The sequence below is a fragment of the Saccopteryx leptura genome, chromosome 1, assembly GCF_036850995.1.
Source record: "Saccopteryx leptura isolate mSacLep1 chromosome 1, mSacLep1_pri_phased_curated, whole genome shotgun sequence".
NCBI lineage: Eukaryota > Metazoa > Chordata > Mammalia > Chiroptera > Emballonuridae > Saccopteryx > Saccopteryx leptura.
This window is the reverse complement of record NC_089503.1, coordinates 306,707,835-306,726,922: the sequence shown is the minus strand read 5'-3', so window position 1 is coordinate 306,726,922 and position 19,088 is coordinate 306,707,835. Positions and strand designations below refer to the sequence as shown.

General features: G+C 46.8%; 1 protein-coding gene across 10 annotated transcripts in view; it reads left to right on the top strand.

The window, feature by feature from the left end:
- Positions 1–19,088, top strand: part of LARGE1 (LARGE xylosyl- and glucuronyltransferase 1) — a 556,826-nt gene that overhangs the window by 132,033 nt on the left and 405,705 nt on the right. For all 10 annotated transcript variants that reach the window (XM_066358245.1, XM_066358239.1, XM_066358243.1 and 7 more), the window contains one exon: positions 4,767–4,954. In XM_066358245.1, the coding sequence (XP_066214342.1) occupies positions 4,849–4,954 (106 nt within the window). In that variant the 5' untranslated portion in view covers positions 4,767–4,848. The remainder of the gene's footprint in view (positions 1–4,766; positions 4,955–19,088) is intronic.

The window sequence follows — 19,088 nt, the reverse complement described above, 5'->3', positions numbered from 1 at the left end:
AAGCTCATTCCAGTACTTTGCACTCTTAGGAACTGGGACAGCACCTTGCAAGAAACGGCCACTGGAGACTGGGGATGACAGTTGTGACTGACAGGATTCAGCCAGTCTTCTCGTTAAAATCCATGGCCCAAATCTGTTAAATGCCCATAGGATCAGTTTGGGATCCTAACCGATTCTGAAGGGTTCCAGCCATACGGTTCCTTAGACTTTTTTTAAATTTAAAGTTACAGTTCTTAGATTTTCTTTCCCTCTTCATATGCGCTGTTTCTAGAAATGCAAACATCTTGAACACGCTTGAAAAATCATTTCTAACATCCATGATGCTAATTAAAAGACAGCCTCTGGTGTTGATCAGGGGAGGTCTGGAGCAGTGTTTGGAATGTAGGCTTCTGACTCGAGTCTTTCAAGTGGTAACCAGCCACCCCTGCAGGGTATATATTCCCAATTAGGCTCCTGCTGATGTTAACTCAACACACCTAGCAAGTAAAGTAAAACCAAGGTGTGCATACTGCACTGCTTGAATTGAGATATTTTGAATCAGGCAATATAACAGGAAGACACAGTGATTTCAAACTTCTGAGTATTTCTAAATCGTAAAAGCCATGCATACTCCTTGTATAAAATTTAAGAAAAGCATGTTCATATAATTGAAATAACTCACATTCTATACATAGAGATAACATTCAACGCTTATCCTTTTTCATATCTATAGCTGTGGAGATCTGTGTACGGGTTCATAGAACTTATCACAGTGGACTGAGGGATACTTGCAATCACATTTTGTGTTCAGCTCTGAATGCTCCTTTTGTGGCTTAGTAGATCATGATCATTTTTTATGGCTTGTACAATATTCTCTATAAATGAGATGTTCGGTGGTTAAGACATAGGAGGAGACATACGGAGAAGATGTTTAGGAGGAGAAATTGTCCAGCTTGGTCAAGAAATTGGATGATGTTGGATTTAAGGGAGGGACGGTTAGAGATGAGTCTCAGACAACAGGGTTAACAGGCCGGACAGTTGCTTTCACCCTGTATGGGCAGGTTAGAGATTGGTTTTCCTACGTCATTGGCTCATGCTTGCGATGTACTGTACTCCCCCATGTATAAGACACATCTTAATTTTGGGGCCCAAAATTAGAAAAAAAAATGTATTACCTAAAGTTATTGAACTCAAGTTTTATTCATCGTAAAATGCATACAGCCTGACCTGCGGTGGCACAGTGGGTAAAAGCACTGACCTGGAACACTGAGGTCGCCGGTTCGAAACCCCGAGCTTTCCTGGTCAAGGCACATATGGGAGTTGATGCTTTCTGCTCCTCACTCCCTTCTCTCTCTGTCTCTCTCTGTCTCTCTCTCTCTAAAATGAATAAATAAAATCTAAAAATAAATTAAAAAAATAAAATGCATACAACTCCTCGTCACTATCAAAACTCCCACCCATTAGCTTGTCCTCATCTGTGTCTGATGACAAATCACTGTCTTCAACAATGAGTGCAAAAACAAGCACAAAAAAGTGGGAAATGCAAGTAAAAAAAACACTACAACCACTGTATAAGACGCACCCAAACTTTAGACCCCAAATTTTCCGGAAAAGGGTGCATCTTCTACATGGGGAAATACGGTAAGTTCTAGCCCTTCTCCAGTTTCTTCCTTCTTTTTGTGTTGATTCCAGCATTGACTTCCTGGAGTAACTTCTAGTATCAACTGAGATTTTTCTTTAAAATGTGTCTTTAGTGCACAGAGGTGTCATTTAAAAGTCAAAGCCATGAAGGAATGGTTTGTTTTTGTTTTTTTACCTGCTGAGTTTAATTTCAGGTACCAGAGTTATAATAAAATGCAAGCCAACCTTGACTCTGTTTTGAAAACTTTATATAAACAATGCCAGTTGAAATGAACTTTTGCAGATGGAGAGAGGAAAAGGAGGAAAATAGGGGTTTTTATTAAAGAGTTTTAAAACATGTTTTTTAAATATTAATGCCTCTTGAGTTCAGTCTGTTTCTGCTTTCCCCGAACATGTGCCTTCATCTGTAGCTTTCTGACTATATTCCTGTCTATTCTGCTTTTTTATTATCTGAGGTGGGAGCAAACACGGGTGCTCTGTTTGACCCTGGGAAAGAAAATACTCATAAGATTTCATATGAATGATTGAAGTTAGATCAAAAGGAAAATACCCCCTGAAGGTTGTTAGAGTCAAAGTCAATTTCTTAGGGGGAGCAGAGCCCACAGCATCTCTCCTTAGCAGCGTATCGACTTTTGTCTGTTAATTAATCATTTTTAGGCCTTAGTTTTCTTGTCCATAAAATGGGGGTAAAAAAATAGGTTATTTTGAGAAGTAAACAAGTAAAAAATGTAGAAAAGGTCATATAGATATATATATATATAGAGAGAGAGAGAGAGAGAGAGAGAGAGAGAGAGTAAGTGCTACTCACTGCTAGTTGTCTTTGTTATTATAAGTGAACTGTTAAAAAGAAAAAGAGTGATTTTAATGTGATGGTTAGTCCTGAAGGAGAATGGAGCAGGTAGGCCCTTTCGGCCCATCAGTTAGTACTTGTCTGTTGGGATCGGTTTTCTGCCAAATCCTACGGGGCGGGAGGAGTGGAGAAAGAAGACCTAAGGCTGCTCTTGGGTTCTCAGGAAGAGCAGGGATCACCCCTCACGAGCTTGATGGGTCTTTGCTTGTCACTCAAGGGATTTCTTATTTCAGCCTCATGACTACCCTCCCTGGCAGAGAAGGCTCGCTTCATTGTGTAGAGCAGCAGTTTTTAACCTGTGGGTCGCGACCCCCGGCGGGGTCGCCTAAAGCCATTGGAAAATACATAATGCATATCAGGTATTTACATTCCGAATCATAACTGTTGCTACAGTTATGAAGTAGCCACCAAAATTATTTTTGGTTTGGGGTCACCGCAACATGAGGAACTGTATTGCGGGGTCACGACATTAGAAAGGTTGAGAACCACTGGTGTAGAGGAATAAAATAAGCTTATGCAGAGACAGAGGACTTGCCAAGGTCATAGCTAAGTCAAGTGTGGCACTGGATTTGAATCCAGACCTCACCCCACAGCCTTCTTCCCTGGACACGTGCCCTCTTCCCAGAGATGATCATCGCCTCCTCGGTTCTCATGCTGACTGGCTAGCGGAGTTTGTTTGCAGGGTGTGTTTCTCCTTGTTCCACAGGGATATGTGTCTTCAGCCCACATTCTTTGTTTAAATAGACTTTTTTCTTTTCTTTTTTTTTTTTGGCTTTACTTTCTTGTGCACACCCTCCAGCCCTGTGGTCTCTCATCTGTTTCAGAAGCGGGTCATTTAGAAAAGTGTCAGAGGGGCTGCCGGAGAAAGCCTGGCCCTGACAGGCGAGATTGGCTCCATTAGGTGTTTATTGCCGGCAACGTGCTGAACACCAGCTCCCGAAGCTTCGAGAGGGTTGCCTTTGGTTAAAGTCTGACTCCATTTGTTCCTTCAGCAGACAGTTTTCAGGCACCTGCTGGTGACAGGCAGGCTGCTGAGTCTCAAGGAATGCCAGGAGAACCCACCAGGCCGCCCTGCTTCTGGGAACGGCCAGGAGGGTGGGGAGGGAGACGGTTCACCCAGACCGTTGTCCCCCGAGGTTTGACAGTGACGGCAGAGGGAAGGGTCCCCCTGTGAGAGCGTCTAAGGGGACACTCCTTTGGGAACCGGAAGCCTCACCTTAGAGCTGTGTGCAGTGGTAGGTTTTGCCCCGTCCGGAAGTTTCCAGTGTGACCTCTATGTGAGGAGCTGGTGGAAATGGGGTTTCATGGTCTGCTGGGCATTTAATTCCTTTCTAAGTCATATGAGTTTCTGGCTCTATCCTCAGGTGAAAGGTCATGGGCCCTCTGCTCCATCTGCATTGACCTTCTCCCTCCTTTTTTTGTTACATTTCAGCCTGTCTTCCACATGGTCTAAGGATGGTCCCTTTGCAGACTGGGTATAGGTCATCTCTCCATTCCTCCCAGTCTCTATAATCATTCTAATTGTCCTTCATGCCTTTGTGGACATCTTCTTCCATGTTAAAGATGGACGCTATTCAGACCGTCCCTGTTGAGCACGTGTAGATTTTCTACATGGTGGTGGAGATGTGCTCTCCTGCCGATGACCTTGTGGCCCGCCCAGCCTCCTTGCCTTTGAGAGTGTGGTCAGCCGGCCCTGCGTGCCTTTGCGGTTCTCCCTGCCTGGAACACCCACAGGAACGGCCCTGCCATCCGGACCGCACCTGACCGATCGCTCAGCGACCTCATCGCCCTTCCAGAGAGCCTTCTGCAAGTCTCGGGTGTCACGTTCTTGGAGTTCCTGTGGATGTTTTGTATTGGTTCCTCTGGTTAGGTTGTGCTCTTTGAAACCAACCCTTGTTCTACTTTTTCAACACACAGCCCCTGCTTAGTGCTTGGTCTATACAAGGGGCTAACTAAGTGCTCCTTTAATGAGTGTGTTAGTTCAGGTTTCAGAAGAAACCTATAGCATAAAATGCATGTGGGTACGAGTGTGTGTATGCACACTTCAGAGAGAGAGAGAAAGAGAGAGAGAGATAGATCCCTTATAGTTTTTTGTCAACCTTTATGTGTTTATTTTTTAAAGAACTGTCTCAGTTTTGATAGATCGCAAGACAGCAGCAGCATCTCTTGGGATAAAAGGTTAGCAGGAAACCGCCGACGAGTCAGACTCCCAGGATCTACAGGCTGTTTCTCTCTGCAGTCTGCATTCACTTACAATGCCGAGAACTGAGCCCTTCCCTCTGCTCTTCCTTCACAGACAGTATTATGAGGGAGGCCGAGGACTCCAGGCTCCGGGCAGAGAAACGGCGCTGGGACTAGGGATTGCCACTCCTGGGAGGATGCTGGGAATCTGCAGGGGGAGACGGAAATTCCTGGCTGCCTCACTGACTCTTCTCTGCATCCCAGCCATCACCTGGCTGTACCTGTTTGCTGGGAGCTTTGAAGGTAAGAGGGAAGCTTTGCATTGCGAGGAGGAAGTGGCGGGTGGGGGCAGGAAGAGAACACTGGCTGTCCCAGAGTCTAGGGAGAGCCTCCGAGTCCTCTCATCCCAGCTTGTCATTTTGTAGAATGGAATACCGGTCCCAGTCACAGGGAAAGACTTGCCTGCATGTACACAGGTAGTTGGAGGGAGTCAGTAATGTGAGGGGAGGAAGATAAACAGAAGCATGATGAGGTGCACCTGGGCGCAGTGGCCTGGTGGGGGGGGGGGGGTGACGCAAATGTCAGTTACTGGCTTTGCGCGTGGATCTCAGTGTCGGTGATGGGGACAGGCTGGGCCCTGGAGGGATTACTTAGCATTCATGGAGCCAGATGTTTCATTCTTCCTTCCATCCATCCATTCATTTACCCACACACACACCATTTTGTTGTTGTGGTCATTGCCAGTGCAGCGGTTTGACATCTGTGCTAACCCAGGTGCTGGACGTGTCGTGATGAGGCACCTGGACCTTCTCCGTTCAGGGGCGGACGCAGACAGGTGAACCCATGCCTGACACATCTGCTGCACATTGCAGTGCGTGGTGTGAGGAGGCAAGCCTGGGGGCCTGGGGGAGATGTGCCGGAGCTGCCGGGCGGGGCAGGGCGTCCAGGATGATCAGTCATCCTGGGGGGCCCCGTCCAGGAATGCAACAGAGGAGTGGCCCGCCCCGAACAAATATGATAAAAACAAACGCTAATCCCTGCCACTTTCCGGAAGTCAGTCAGTAGAAAGGACAAGACCTGCACTCTTACAGCCGGCAGTGTCAAATGCATGCCATGTGCAGTGTATCAAAGGTGGGTTTCCGAGCTTTGGGGCAGGCAGGCAGGCAGGGTAGCGTTGAAGGGCACTTTCTTTTTCTTTACCACTACACTGGAGTTAAAAGAGAAAAATTAGCTCAAAGGAAAAATCTGACTCAAGGAAGTCACTCCTGTGTTTTTAAACATTTTCTTTATGCATAATTTTATTGACAGCTCAAGGCTACCTTTTAATTAGGAGTTCCACTTCACTTTCTGAGATTTGCCCTGCACTAGCTAGACTGAATATATAAACGAGGTGGGACTATGGGCCTGCATAGCAAGGGAGGGCCCAGTGTCCCAGCCCTGTTCCTTTTCTGCCCTGACACCTCTGGAAGTGGTGGGCCTTGTTGCATCTGAGCAGCTAGAGAGAGTCAGATTATTCCGTGGCAGTATGGATGGTTAATTCTTGGCAAAGGAATCAGAGGGAGGAAGGTGAGTTGGTGATAATCCTGGAAGAGATATAAGGAAGCATTCCCCTAGGGATGGTGGAGGAGTCCTTACAACACAAGACTCAGAGTGCCCCAGGCCAGGATTAGGCTCAATGCATTGAAACATTGTTCATAGTATAACTAGACTACTGCGGCTGATAGTAGTAAGAACAGTAGCAGCAGTAGTATAACAATAATGATAATGGTGACAACAATATAAACAATTAGTACTTTGAGCATGTCTACCTACCAGGCATTGTTGTAAGGGCTGTACACATCTTAGCTCTTTCTCCACAATCATCCTGTATAGTAGGTAGAGAAGAGATGGAGCAGATAAGCTTCAGCGATCTGCCCAAAGCCCCAAAGCCAGTCAAGATGGGGCCTGGATTATTGGACTCCAGAGCTGGAGTTTTTCACTACAAAACCATGGTTGTAGATCGGGGCTTCAGTGAGGTAGCAAACTTTGGCAGGGCGTTTGACAGGGTGTCAGATGACCTTTCTGGGTACCTTGAGGGAAGTTGCAGAATTTGGATTTGCACTCTGTCAATAGACTCAACCCTAAAAGGAGTAAGCAAAAAGGAATTTGGGGGCTAACAACACTTTGTAAGTTTGAAGGTAGGGCAGGCTTCAGGTAGGGTTGGATCCAGGGGCTCACATGATTTTTGTGTGGTTCAGTCTCTTTTCATCCCTTTGCTCTCCTCTCCTCTTCTGTGGTTTCTTTCAGGAATAGCCATATTCCTACGCAGAAGAAGCTTTAGTTTACAACTTACTCCTCCCCCACCCCCTTATTCCTGTAGAAGGAGGAGTTCTTCCCCCAAATTCTCCAAGGTTGCCTCTGATTGGATGGCCTCTGGTTGCTTGTTCAGAGACCAGTCATTGTGACTGGGAAGGCTGAGCCCTGTACCTCTTTCTGGTCATAGGGTAGAGACGAGTTCCCTGAAACCTGTGGAGTGACGCTGGGAGAGGGGTAGCCCCCAAAGATAAATCACACAGTTTTCCAGAGGAGAGACTGAGAGTTGATCTGGGTGATGAGACTTCATAACTGACTGTGCTTAGGGGTGTGTTGTCAACTTGAAGGCTCTTTCCCAGTGCCATGCTATCTTGCCCACCCTCGCTGATTAGAGACCGTGACCCTTGACTTTGAATGATATTATTAGACTGGCAGATAGATTACAGGAAACTGGCAAGGTTGAGAAAATATTCCAAAATAACACACAGAGACCAGGGGTGGGTTCTGTCCCTATAATCGTGAAGCTTAACAAGAAACCTTACCCTTTGGACCAAATCAGCACCCACAATATAGGGGCTGGGTGATTGGATACATTAACAGAAGTATTATTCTAGCTAGAATGATGAAGGTGACAGATTTAACGGGTAACAGTCTACAGGGCCACTGCTTTCATTTCTGGTTGCTTTACTTTTAAAATGTTCTAGATAAGTCAGCACTCTTAGGAGAATCTCCGTGAATGACAGTGCCAATTTCAAACCTTGTCACATTTAGAAACCGTGGAAAGAATTGAGGCTGTTTACCTTGGAGAAGCAGAGGCTTCAGGTATATAAGATCAGCTTCAGCAAACAGTCCAAGGGCTGTCACCTGACAGATCAGGATTACTCTGATGGCCCCTGGATCTATGGCAGGACGTGGCATGGAGCGTGAGGTCCAACTTTTCACTGCAAGGATTATTCTGTCCAGTGCCGGACTGGGAGGTAGTGAAATCAGCGCCATGAGCTGAGTGTAAACACCAAGGCAGTGTGGTGGGAGAGAGGTGAGCATCGGGGACAGTTGATCAGGATGGCCTGCTTACCTCCCAATCCGGAGATCCCGAGACTCTGAAAAAGGCTGAGTGTTTTCGGGACACAGAAGCTACCGTGGAGCTCTGCCCATTGCCGCAGACGTCAGCGCACTTCCAAACAGCCCTGCGGAGACATTCTTCTCTCTGTAAACACAACTTTGCAGTCTATTTATTGACACCCTTGAGTTTTCTCTTTCATGGCAGGGGGAGCCATAAATAAGATTCTGAGCTGCTGTCTGCTTTCCTGGAAATGCTAGTCAGACTTAATGCGGGTTTATTTCTTTTTCAACCGGTTTAATTTCAGTGGCTCTCCTGAGAGCAGAGCCTAGACCTCTCCTTGCTATAAGAACGCTCCCAGTGTGAGCTGTTAGAACTCGATGACACGCAGAGGCACGATGTATTGAGCGAGCCCCGGATGGGAGTCCAGGTGTCTCAGGCCCTGGAATCGGCCAGGGTAGCTGGAGTGGGAGTGGGGTACAACCACTCGTTCTACAGCTTCGCCTCCTCCTCCTCTGTGAAATGACATTCTAAAAGCAAAGCAGCCCTCTTGGGTAACAACATTCTAGAAGGCGGTGATTCTGAAGCATTTCATGTAAGTGAGTTAGAGATGGTCCGTCTTCTCCAATTCATGGGACGTCTGATGGGAAGAGGAGATTAGCTTCTTGGGATTTGCTCCTGAGTGTGGATCCAGAACCAGCGGATCAAGGAATGGGGAAACAGGCATTTTCTCAGTGTGAAAAAGAATGCTTCTTCTCACCATTAGATCTGCCAGGTATTGGAGTCCACCATCTGGGAAAGTGATGAGATCCCCACTCCCAGAACTGTTTCTCAGAGGCCAGGTGACCCCTTGGTTCAGAATGCTCATCAGGGGATGTTTTGTTGGTAGTTAACCCAAGTTCCTAAGCCCTGCTTCTTAACTTTGTTTCTTCCAGCTTTGTTACTTTGCCATCTCAGTTAACACCCCAAACTCCTCGCTCTCCCCGGCTCCAAGCCTTGGAGTCCTCATTCTCTTTCTCCTTCATTCTCTCCATCTTGCGGTTGCTGTGTTCTGTTGCATCTGACCTTGTCCTCTGCATTCCTGCTGCGTGCTTGGCCCTGGGGCAGCAGCAACTCTTCACCCTCCAGAGAGGAGTCAGAACCGTGGCCTCTGGTCTTCTACACGCTCTTCCTCCTCCCTGGGACATGGCTGCCCTTTGGTCCCCCACCCCGCTCTTCCTGCACCCTTATGCCTGGCTGACCTGGCTCTTCCTATTTCACTGTTAACATGATTGTTCTTCACCAGTACCTGTTAGTTTCCTCTGCTGCGTGCCCCCTGACTCCCGTTCTTTCCCCCTTCTTCATATCACAACAGTTTGTTTTTCTTCTCTGTATCATCCCCTGTCATCAGGACTGGCTACAAGTGTCAAGGAAGGAAGGGAGCAATTCTCTTGCATTCATCTTTCCATCCCTAGCTCCTACACCAGTCCCAGGGGAGAGCTGGTCCCCAACTGTTTGTTGAATGAATGAATGAGGGAAGAAGTGGGCCCTCTTCCAACTTGGCATGCCCACAGTTCTCACTACTGCCTCCTGGATTAACTCCAGACCCCTTTTCCTGGCTCTGGGGTCCTCCACAGCCTTTCCTCCTTAACTTACCATTTCTTTTTCACTCAGGTGGGTGCCTTGTCCAACTGCCTGAGGAAAATTCCACTTTGCCGCTTCTTAGATTTGCCCTTGGTTTTTTCCTGCTCAGTGTGTAGATCTCTTTACCATGACCCTTCCTCCCAACCAACACCCTCAGTGCCCAACCTCAGTGTCATTTTTACCCAGATGTCTGATGCCACACGGGAGTGTCTGTGTCAGCCATCACCATGGGACGTTTTGCTAGTTGGGTGTCTTTCTAGTCATGTGCTCATGAGTTGACTCTTCTCGTGCCTGAAAACCACTCTTACTGGGTCCTTAGGAGATGCGGACTGGGAAGGATTCTATTATAGATATTGAGGGAAGCAGGAGCCACTGGTTGGCCCGACTGGTCCTCGTGCTCTGAGCATCTGTGCTCTGGAGACCTCAGGATAGTGTATCGGGAGCCTCCCCTTCCTTCTGGTTGTGCTGTTTGTGTTGGGACTTGAGTGATTCTGCGCCAACACACCTTCGTGTGAGTTAGATCATGCCCGTTATTTTCCACCATGATCCCCTTTTCTCGTGGGCATGTGATTTTTATTTGTGAGCTGTGTTTCTTTCTTTTCTGCCCATCAAGGAAATGGTGCTTAGCTGTTACCGAGTTATCAGCATGAGGAAAGAGTGCTTTTCAGTCATTCGGAAAATTGTTCACACAGGCCGAGCTCCTGGTAATTTATAAACAGTTCTGCGCAGAGGCTCTGGGTAGGAACATCCCCAAGTCGGGGTGGGTGCAGGGGTTACTCCAGAGCAAATGTCTGCAGAAGAGGCAAAGTCCTGACTATTTAAAACCAGTGTCATGAAGAGGCACAGACACTAATTTCTGAATGGATTTCAGAGCACCACACCTCTGTCATTCCTGAGGCCTCAGTTCACTGTTCCTGCCATTCTTACTGACACAGACTTCTGAAAGGAATGGTTGGAGAGTCGTCATGATACATTTCAGCAGAAAGAAATGGGGGCCCTGGCCAGTTGGCTCAGTGGTAGAGCATTGGCCCGGTGTGTGGATGTCCCGGGTTCGATTCCCGGCCAGGGCACACAGGTGAAGCACCTATCTGCTTCTCCACCCCTCCCCTGCATTTCTCTCTTCTCCTCCCCTTCTGCAGCCATGGTTCAATTGGAGCGAGTTGGCTCTGGGCACAGAGGATGACTCCATGGCCTCCACCTCAGGTGCTAAAAAGTAGCTCTGATTGCAATAGAGCAAAGGCCCCAGATGGGCAGAGCACTGCCCCCTAGTGGACTTGCCAGGTGGATCCCAGTCTGGGCACATGCGGGAGTTTGTCTCTACCTCCCCTCCTCACACTAAATAAAAAAAAAGAAAGAGGAAAAAATGTGGGCCCTGGCATTTGGTCATTTTGAAGAGTTACAGTGAGAACCTAGGAGCTGTGAGTTAATGTGTTTTCTTTGCTTTATGATGAGGAGGGACCACAGGGCACATGAACAGTGCAGTAGAGGTGGTGTGGTGGTCTTTTATCAAAGCGTGACTCATTTCCTAGGCTTCGTGCACTCCCTCATCCCTAAGCTCAAAGGCTGAACCAGGTGTGAAGTCAGATTGTGCAAGGCACTAGTGAACAATTTGCTGAAGGTTTTGGTATCCCTCAAGGCTAGGCTATGGGGCAGTGTTGATAGCAGCCAAGCCATTTTTTCTTCTTGCCAGTACCCCAAATGTATCACGTAACAAGGGTATTATCGGGTACAAGAACACTGGTTGCTGAATGCAAAATGAAACGGAAGGTGTAATATAAAAGTTTTGAATATTTTTTAAAATCAGAAATGAAGAGCTTTTCCAGCCACTGCTTATTAATGGCTGTTAGTGTCGACCTTACGTAGAACCTATGGAGGATGAGGAGGGTGCCAAGCCACAGAGCACAGTGGGGCTGCATGTGTCTGTGGTTCTTACATTGGGTCAAAAAGCATTTCCTTAAAGTCTCAGAATCGTAGTGGGCAGTTGAAATCTATCCCATTTTCAATATTTGGTTGTGAGATGATGGCTAAGGTGAATGTACTTATTCTCAGCTTTTTCACTTGAGCTAATATTGATGGTTCTGCTGGGGTGGAGGAAATAATCCTGTTGTGTCAGTTGGCTGCATCTCCTGGAGGGGCTCATGGCAAGAACCTTGGGCTGAGCAACAGAAAACCTGGTTCTCAGCCCTGGCCAGTTGGCTCAGTGGTAGATTGTTGGCTCAGCATGTGAATGTTTGTGGTTTGATTCCTGGTCCAGGCACACAGGAGAAGCGCCCATCTGCTTCTTCACTCCTCCCTCTCCCCTTTTCTTTCTGTCGCTCTCTCTCTCTTCCCCTCCTGCAGCCATGGCTCGATTGGAGCGAGTTGGCCCTGGGCACTGAGGATGGCTCCATGGCCTCCGCCTCAGGCACTAAGAAGAGCTCAGTTGCTGAGCAACAGAACAACAACCCAGATGGGCAGAGCATTGCCCCCTAGTGGGCTTGCCAGGTGGATCCCAGTCAGGGCACATGCAGGAGTCTGTCTCTCTTCCTCCCCTCCTTTCACTGAATTAAAAAAAGAAAGAATAAAGGGAAGGAAAGGGAAGGGAAGAGAAGAGAAGGGGAGGGGAAGGACGGAAGGAAGAAAAAAAGGGAGGGAGGGAAAGAAAGGAAGAAAGGGAACGGAAGGAAGGAAATGGAGAGAGAGAGAGAAAGAGAGAAAGAAGGAAGGAAGGAAAGGAAAGAAGGAAGGAAGGAAAGGAAAGAAGGAAGGAAGGAAAGAAGGGAGGGAGGGAAATAAAGGAAGAAAGGGAAAGGAAGGAAGGAAATGGAGAGAGAGGGAAGGAAGGAAGGAAGGAAGGAAGGAAGGAAGGAAGGAAGGAAGGGGAGAGAGAGGGAAGGAAGAAGGGAGGGAGGAAGGAAGGAAGGAAAGAAGGGAGGGAGGGAAATAAAGGAAGAAAGGGAAAGGAAGGAAGGAAATGGAGAGAGAGAAAAGGAAGGAAGGAGAGAGAGAGGGAATGAAGGAAAGAAGGAAGGAAGGAGGGAGGAAGGAAGGAAGGAAAGAAGGGAGGGAGGGAGGGAAAGAAAGGAAGAAAGGGAAAGGAAGGAAGGAAATGGAGAGAGAGAAAAGGAAGGAAGGAAGGAAGGGGAGAGAGGGAGGGAAGGAAGGAAGGAAGGGGAGAGAGGGAAGGAAGGAAGGAAGGAAGGAAGGAAGGAAGGAAGGGGAGAGAGGGAAGGAAGGAAGGAAGGAAGGAAGGAAGGAAGGAAGGAAGGAAGGAAAGAAGGGGAGAGAGAGGGAAGGAAGGAAGGAAGGAAGAAAGGAGGGAGGGAGGGAGGGAAAGGAAGAAAGGGAAAGGAAGGAAGGAAATGGAGAGAGAGAAAAGGAAGGAAGGAAGGAAGGGGAGAGAGGGAGGAAGGAAGGAAAGAAGGGAGGGAGGGAGGGAGGGAAAGGAAGAAAGGGAAAGGAAGGAAAGAAATGGAGAGAGAGAAAAGGAAGGAAGGAAGGGAGGGGAGAGAGGGAGGGAAGGAAGGGAAGGAAGGGAAGGAAGGGAAGGAAGGAAGGAAGGAAGGAAGGAAGGAAGGAAGGAAGGAAGGAAGGAAGGAACCTGGAAGGGAGGGAGGGAGGGAGGGAGGAAGGAAGGAAGGAAGGAAGGAAGGAAGGAAGGAAGGAACCTGGAAGGGAGGGAGGGAGGGAGGGAGGGAGGAAGGAAGGAAGGAAGGAAGGAGGGAGGGAGGGAGGGAGGGAGGGAGGGAAGGAAGGAAGGAAGGAAGGAAGGAAGGAAGGAAGGAAGGAAGGAAGGAAGGAACCTGGAAGGGAGGGAGGGAGGGAGGAAGGAGGAACCTGGTTCTCCTAATCCTAGCTTTCACCTTGTGTGAGGAAGGAAGGGAGGGAGGGAGGGAGGGAGGGAGGGAGGGAGGGAGGGAAGGCGGGAAGGCAGGAAGGAAGGCAGGAAGGCAGGAAGGCAGGCAGGCAGGCAGGAAGGCAGGCAGGAAGGAAGGGAGGAAGGGAGGGAGGGAGGGAGGGAGGGAGGGAGGGAGGAAGGAAGGAAGGAAGGAAGGAAGGAAGGAAGGAAGGAAGGAAGGAAGGAAGGAAGGAAGGAAGGAAGGAAGGAAGGAAGGAAGGAAGGAAGGAAGGAAGGAAGGAAGGAAGGAAGGAAGGAAGGAAGGAAGGAAGGAAGGAAGGAAGGAAGGAAGGAAGGAAGGAAGGAAGGAAGGAAGGAAGGAAGGAAGGAAGGAAGGAAGGAAGGAAGGAAGGAAGGAAGGAAGGAAGGAAGGAAGGAAGGAAGGAAGGAAGGAAGGAAGGAAGGAACTTGGTTCTCCTAATCCTAGCTTTCACCTTGTGTGAGTTTCCTGTGACTGCTATAACAAATTACCACCAATTAGTGACTTAAAAACAAACTATTCTATAGTTCTGGGGGTCAGAAATCTAAATTTAATCTCTTTGGGTTCAAGCCAGGATGTGGGCTGGGCTGATCCCTTCTGGAAGCCGCAGCAGAGACTCCCTGTTCTGGCCTTTCCCAGTGTCTTGAGGCTTCCTGCTTTCCACTGTTTGCAGCACCCTTCCTTCATCTCCAAGGTCAGACATATAGCACCTTCACATGCCGACTCTGCCCTCTGAGGCTGTCATCACATCTCTTTGTCTGTGACCCTTCGGTCTTCCTCTCAGCGGGACCCTTTTGATTACACTGGGACCATCCAGGTAGTTCAGGATAATTGTCCCACCTCAAAAGACTTAATTTAATCACATCTACAAAATCCCTTTTGCCACGTAAGGTAACGTGATTACAAATCATGGGGATTAGGACACGTACATATTTAGGGCCATTATTTGGCCGTATACAACCCATCCCCCTCGTTCCATTCTCCCACCTCCCCTTCATTCTGCTCTCGTCCTTTGAAGACAAAACAAAGGGGGTGGTACTATCTGCTTTCTTAGATGGACACATTATCCACAAGGAATTTGGGGTTCTATAATTTTAATTTGCTATGTAAATATCAATCAGGACTTGCTGGTCATGAACAAAGGCATTGTATTCAGATGTGTTGATCCGTTCAGATGATTTTAGACCATACGGCTTTGTCTGTTAGTGGGTGTTTTTAGTCAATAACCAATGATTGGTTAAGATTTTCTGATAAGAAAGGCCCAGAACTCCTGCTCTATGGGAGTCCTGGTCTTCAAGTGATATAATTTCAGACAACAGAGGGAAGGAGGGATTTCATTCAGAGGGACCTGTTGATAGTTGAGTAGGTTTGTTAATTTTAAGTGGAAGATAGCCATGTGTACAATTACTTTGCAATATATTTTGGTGTTCTCCTCTAAAGTTGAGCATACCCTAAGACCCATCAGTTCTATCCCCAGCTATAGGGATATGTGCATACCAAAGAGAAATGTATATATATTTGTACAAAAGATATGTCTAAGAATAGTCACATTGGCATTGCTTGTAATGGCCCGAAATGGGAAACTACTGAACTGTCCATCCACAAGAAAATAAATAACTAGTAACTTATTTATCTAGTGAAGTTCTACAGAGTGATAGAAATGGATATACTCACAGGGAGTGTTGAGCATAAGCAGACAGACACGAAAGAGTTTGTATGGTATGAGTCCAACGATATAAATACAAAAATTTATTGAAAGGTAGAGACCAGGGCCTGACCAGGTGGTGGCGCAGTGGATAGAGCGTCAGACTGGGACGTGGAGGACCCAGGTTTGAGACCCCCGAGGTCGCCAGTTTGAGCAAGGCTCACCAGCTTGAGCCCAAGGTCACTGGCTCGAGCAAGGGGTCACTCGGTCTGCTGTAGCACCCTGGTCAAGGCACATATGAGAAAGCAATCAATGAACAACTAAGGAACCGCAATGAAGAATTGATGTTTCTCATCTCTCTCCCTTCCTGTCTGTCTGTCCCTATCTGTCCCTCTCTCTGACTCTCTGTCTGCCACAAAAAAAAAAAAAAAAAAGGTAGAGACCAGAGCTGAGTGTGAGGAAGACTTTGGGGCAGTGGTAATAATTTATCTTTTAACTTGTATGATAATTATATAGTGTGTTCATTTTGTGACAATTTAAGTTTTTCACTTACGATTTGTTTACCTTTTTGTATGTTATTATTTCTTTAATCTATGCAAATCTTGATAGTGGAATGAGTAACTGAATTTGAAGAGATTTTTGTGTGGGTTTTGCATTCTGTTCCGATGAGAGGAATATTATGAGCCGTTGGGATTTTTGAATCTATGTCACTCTTTAACTTTGAAATTCAAATGCTTTTTAAGCATGAAACTTTCCTTTTGGGATAGATGTAGAACATTTTTATTTAACCACATTTTCTTTTTTCCTTCCTGACATGTCTCACCATTTGGACATACATTCCCCATGTGAGGGTCTGATCACAGCACTGACTTCAAGATCTGAAATTTGCTCATAGAATCCAAATTCTGAAAGAGTGTTTTCTCCAGTTTGAAACAAGACCAGAGCAGGCACACCTCGGTGATTTTGCGGGTTCTGTTGCAGACTACCCCAGTAAAGTGAGTCTTCCAATAAAGGGAGTCACAATCTTTTTGCTGGTGAGGGTCTTGCCTTCAATTTGTTAAAAAAACAAAACAAGGCCTGACCTGTGGTGGCGCAGTGGATAAAGCGTCAACCTGGAAACACTGAGGTTGCCAGTTCAAAACCCTGGGTTTGCCTGGTCAAGGCACATATGGGAGTTGATGCTTCCTGCTCCTCCCCCCTTCTCTCACTCTCTCTTCCCTCTCTATAATGAATAATAATAAAACAAAACAAAACAAAACAAAACAAACAAAACACAAAAACCCTACAGCGTCTGTGAAGCACAGTGAGGTATGCCTGTATTCCTAGCAGAGCTCTAGTAGTGACACAGCCCAATTAATATTAAAGCAATATTACTTCCTGACATGGACATCAGCGTTAGATAAATGTTCTCATCTGCATTCATCAACAAACATGCATCTTCATAAATTCCATGGTCCTGGAAAAGAAAACTTTTGGTATTGTACTGTCAATGATATGGAAATAGAGAAGGGATATACAGGGTAGGGCACAAGTAGGGTTAAAGTTGTTGGTATGGGGCCCTAGCCGGTTGGCTCAGTGACAGAGCAATAGCTTAGCGCAGGGGTCCCCAAACTACGGCCCGCGGGCCGCATGCGGCCCCCTGAGGCCATTTATCTGGCCCCCGCCACACTTCCGGAAGGGGCATCTCTTTCATTGGTGGTCATTGAGAGGGGCATAGTTCCCATTGAAATACTGGTCAGTTTGTTGATTTAAACTTATTTGTTCTTTATTTTAAATATTGTAATTGTTCCCGTTTTGTTTTTTTTACTTTAAAATAAGATATGTGCAGTATGCATAGGGATTTGTTCATAGTTTTTTTTTATAGTCTAGCCCTCCAACGGTCTGAGGGACAGTGAACTGGCTCCCTGTGTAAAAAGTTTGGGGACCCCTGGCTTAGCGTGTGGATGTCATGGGTTCAATTTCTGGTCAGTGCCCATAGGAGAAGTGACCATCTGCTTCTCCACCCCTTCCTCTCCCCTTCCCTCCCTCTCCTTCTCTCTCTCTCTCTCTCTCTCTCTCTCTCTATCTATCTCTCTCTCTCTTTCTCTTCCTCTCTTCCCCTCCCACAGCCATGGCTCAATTGGTTCGAGTGCTTCAGCCTTGGGCACTGAGGATGGCTTTGTGGAGCCTCTACCTCAGGCACTAAAAATAGCTTGGTTGTGAGCATGGCTCCAGAGCAAAGGATGCAAAGGTGCATTACGTCTGATGGGGCCATAGCTGAGTCAGCACACGTGTAACTTATTCCCAAACCTCCCCTTAAACGCGTGTGTCCTTAGCTGAGTAAACAACCTCTCGGAGCCCACATTGCTCTAGAATTGGGGGTGCTGTTCCCTATTGGACAGAGTTTTTGTACAGATGAAAAGGAGCTTGTCATGCCTAGCACGGGTAGCATTGGCCCCAGACGGGGGTTATTGTGTGGATCCCGGACAGGGCACATGCAGGAATCTATTTGTCTCTCTCCTTTTCTCACTTGGAAAAGAAGAAAAAAAATGTTGGTATGGAAAATAATACAACAATTAATAAATAATAATACAAGAATAAACTTACCCACATTTGCAAACCTACTTTTGCCCCACCCTGTATACTGTGTAGCGATAGCTTCTATTTATAGCTTGTTAAACAGCAGTCGGCTGCATCTGGCGTGCATTTGTATGGGTTTTGGCCTGCCCACTGCTCTTGCCATTTCTGAATTTTTATTCTTAGTAAAAGACGGGAGCTGTTACATAAAAATCATGATTTCTGGCTTTACTAAAAAAAAAAAAAAGATCTAGCAAACCCGACCCTTTTTTTTTTTTTTTTTTTTTTTAATCACAGCAGCGGTTGGCTGGCGCTGCGTAGTGACTGTTTCTTTGCAGAGTGCCTGGCCGCTCACTCCAGCTAGCCATGGTTCCCATCTCTCCGTGGCGGTCCCTGTGCCATCCCAGGCACTGTTCTACGCAGAGCTGAACTGTGAAGAAAGGGCTTCTGGCGTTTGCTTACATGTTGCTCATTGATCTTGTCTGGCTCAGTCAGACTTCGTTTTATACCTTTTGACTTACTTCTCTGCCATGGGTTGGGCTAGGGATTTTGCCTACACTATCTCACTGAATCCTCCAGAGAACTTTATACTTGTCCCATTTTGTAGATCAGAAAACTGAGGCTCGGGGAGGGATGTTGAGGTCTTTTGCCGAGGTCACCCAGCGAATGGGCAAGGGAGCCAGCATTCAGACCCGGGCCTCCCCTGAGAAGGCCCTGCACACTGCCATCTCGACAACTTGCATGAATAGAATCTACTGGTAGATGACATTTCAAAGTCAACATGCTCAGGCTTTAGATAAGGACAAGACAAATCCTGAGACGGCGGAAAAGAGGCCATCTTGGACGAGAAGGCAAACCATGTTCTGTGGCTTGCGGGATTATTATAAGCCAATATAAGCAGAAAATTCGATTAGTCCTTTAATGCAATTTGCATTTTGTTTCTGCCAGAGACTCATGCAATTAAGAGCAGGAATGGACGTTAGAAATCATCTGGGCAGGCTTATGCCTCAGCAGATAAAAACCTTTGAAAGCTACACAAGGACTTTATCTAGGACAGGGGCTGATGATGGTAGGGCGAACGTGTCCCTAAATGATAGGTGACACTATTTAAATCACAGAGTGACAATAGACAAGTGACTTAACATCCCTGCGGGTCAGTTTTTTTTTTTTCTCTATGAAGAGGAGAATATAATATACAGGTCATACACTTGTTATAAAGGCTATAAAGTATCTAATATAGAGTAGCTAGAAGTCTTTCAATAAATGTTAGTTGTCTTTTTGTATTTTCTTTTCATATTTCCAAGAATACTGGAAGGTCATCCTGGTTGGGGATATAAAAGATCACCCACCTGGAAACCGAGGCCCAGGGAATTGAGCAAACTAAGCTCAGAGCCTCGGCTGGTG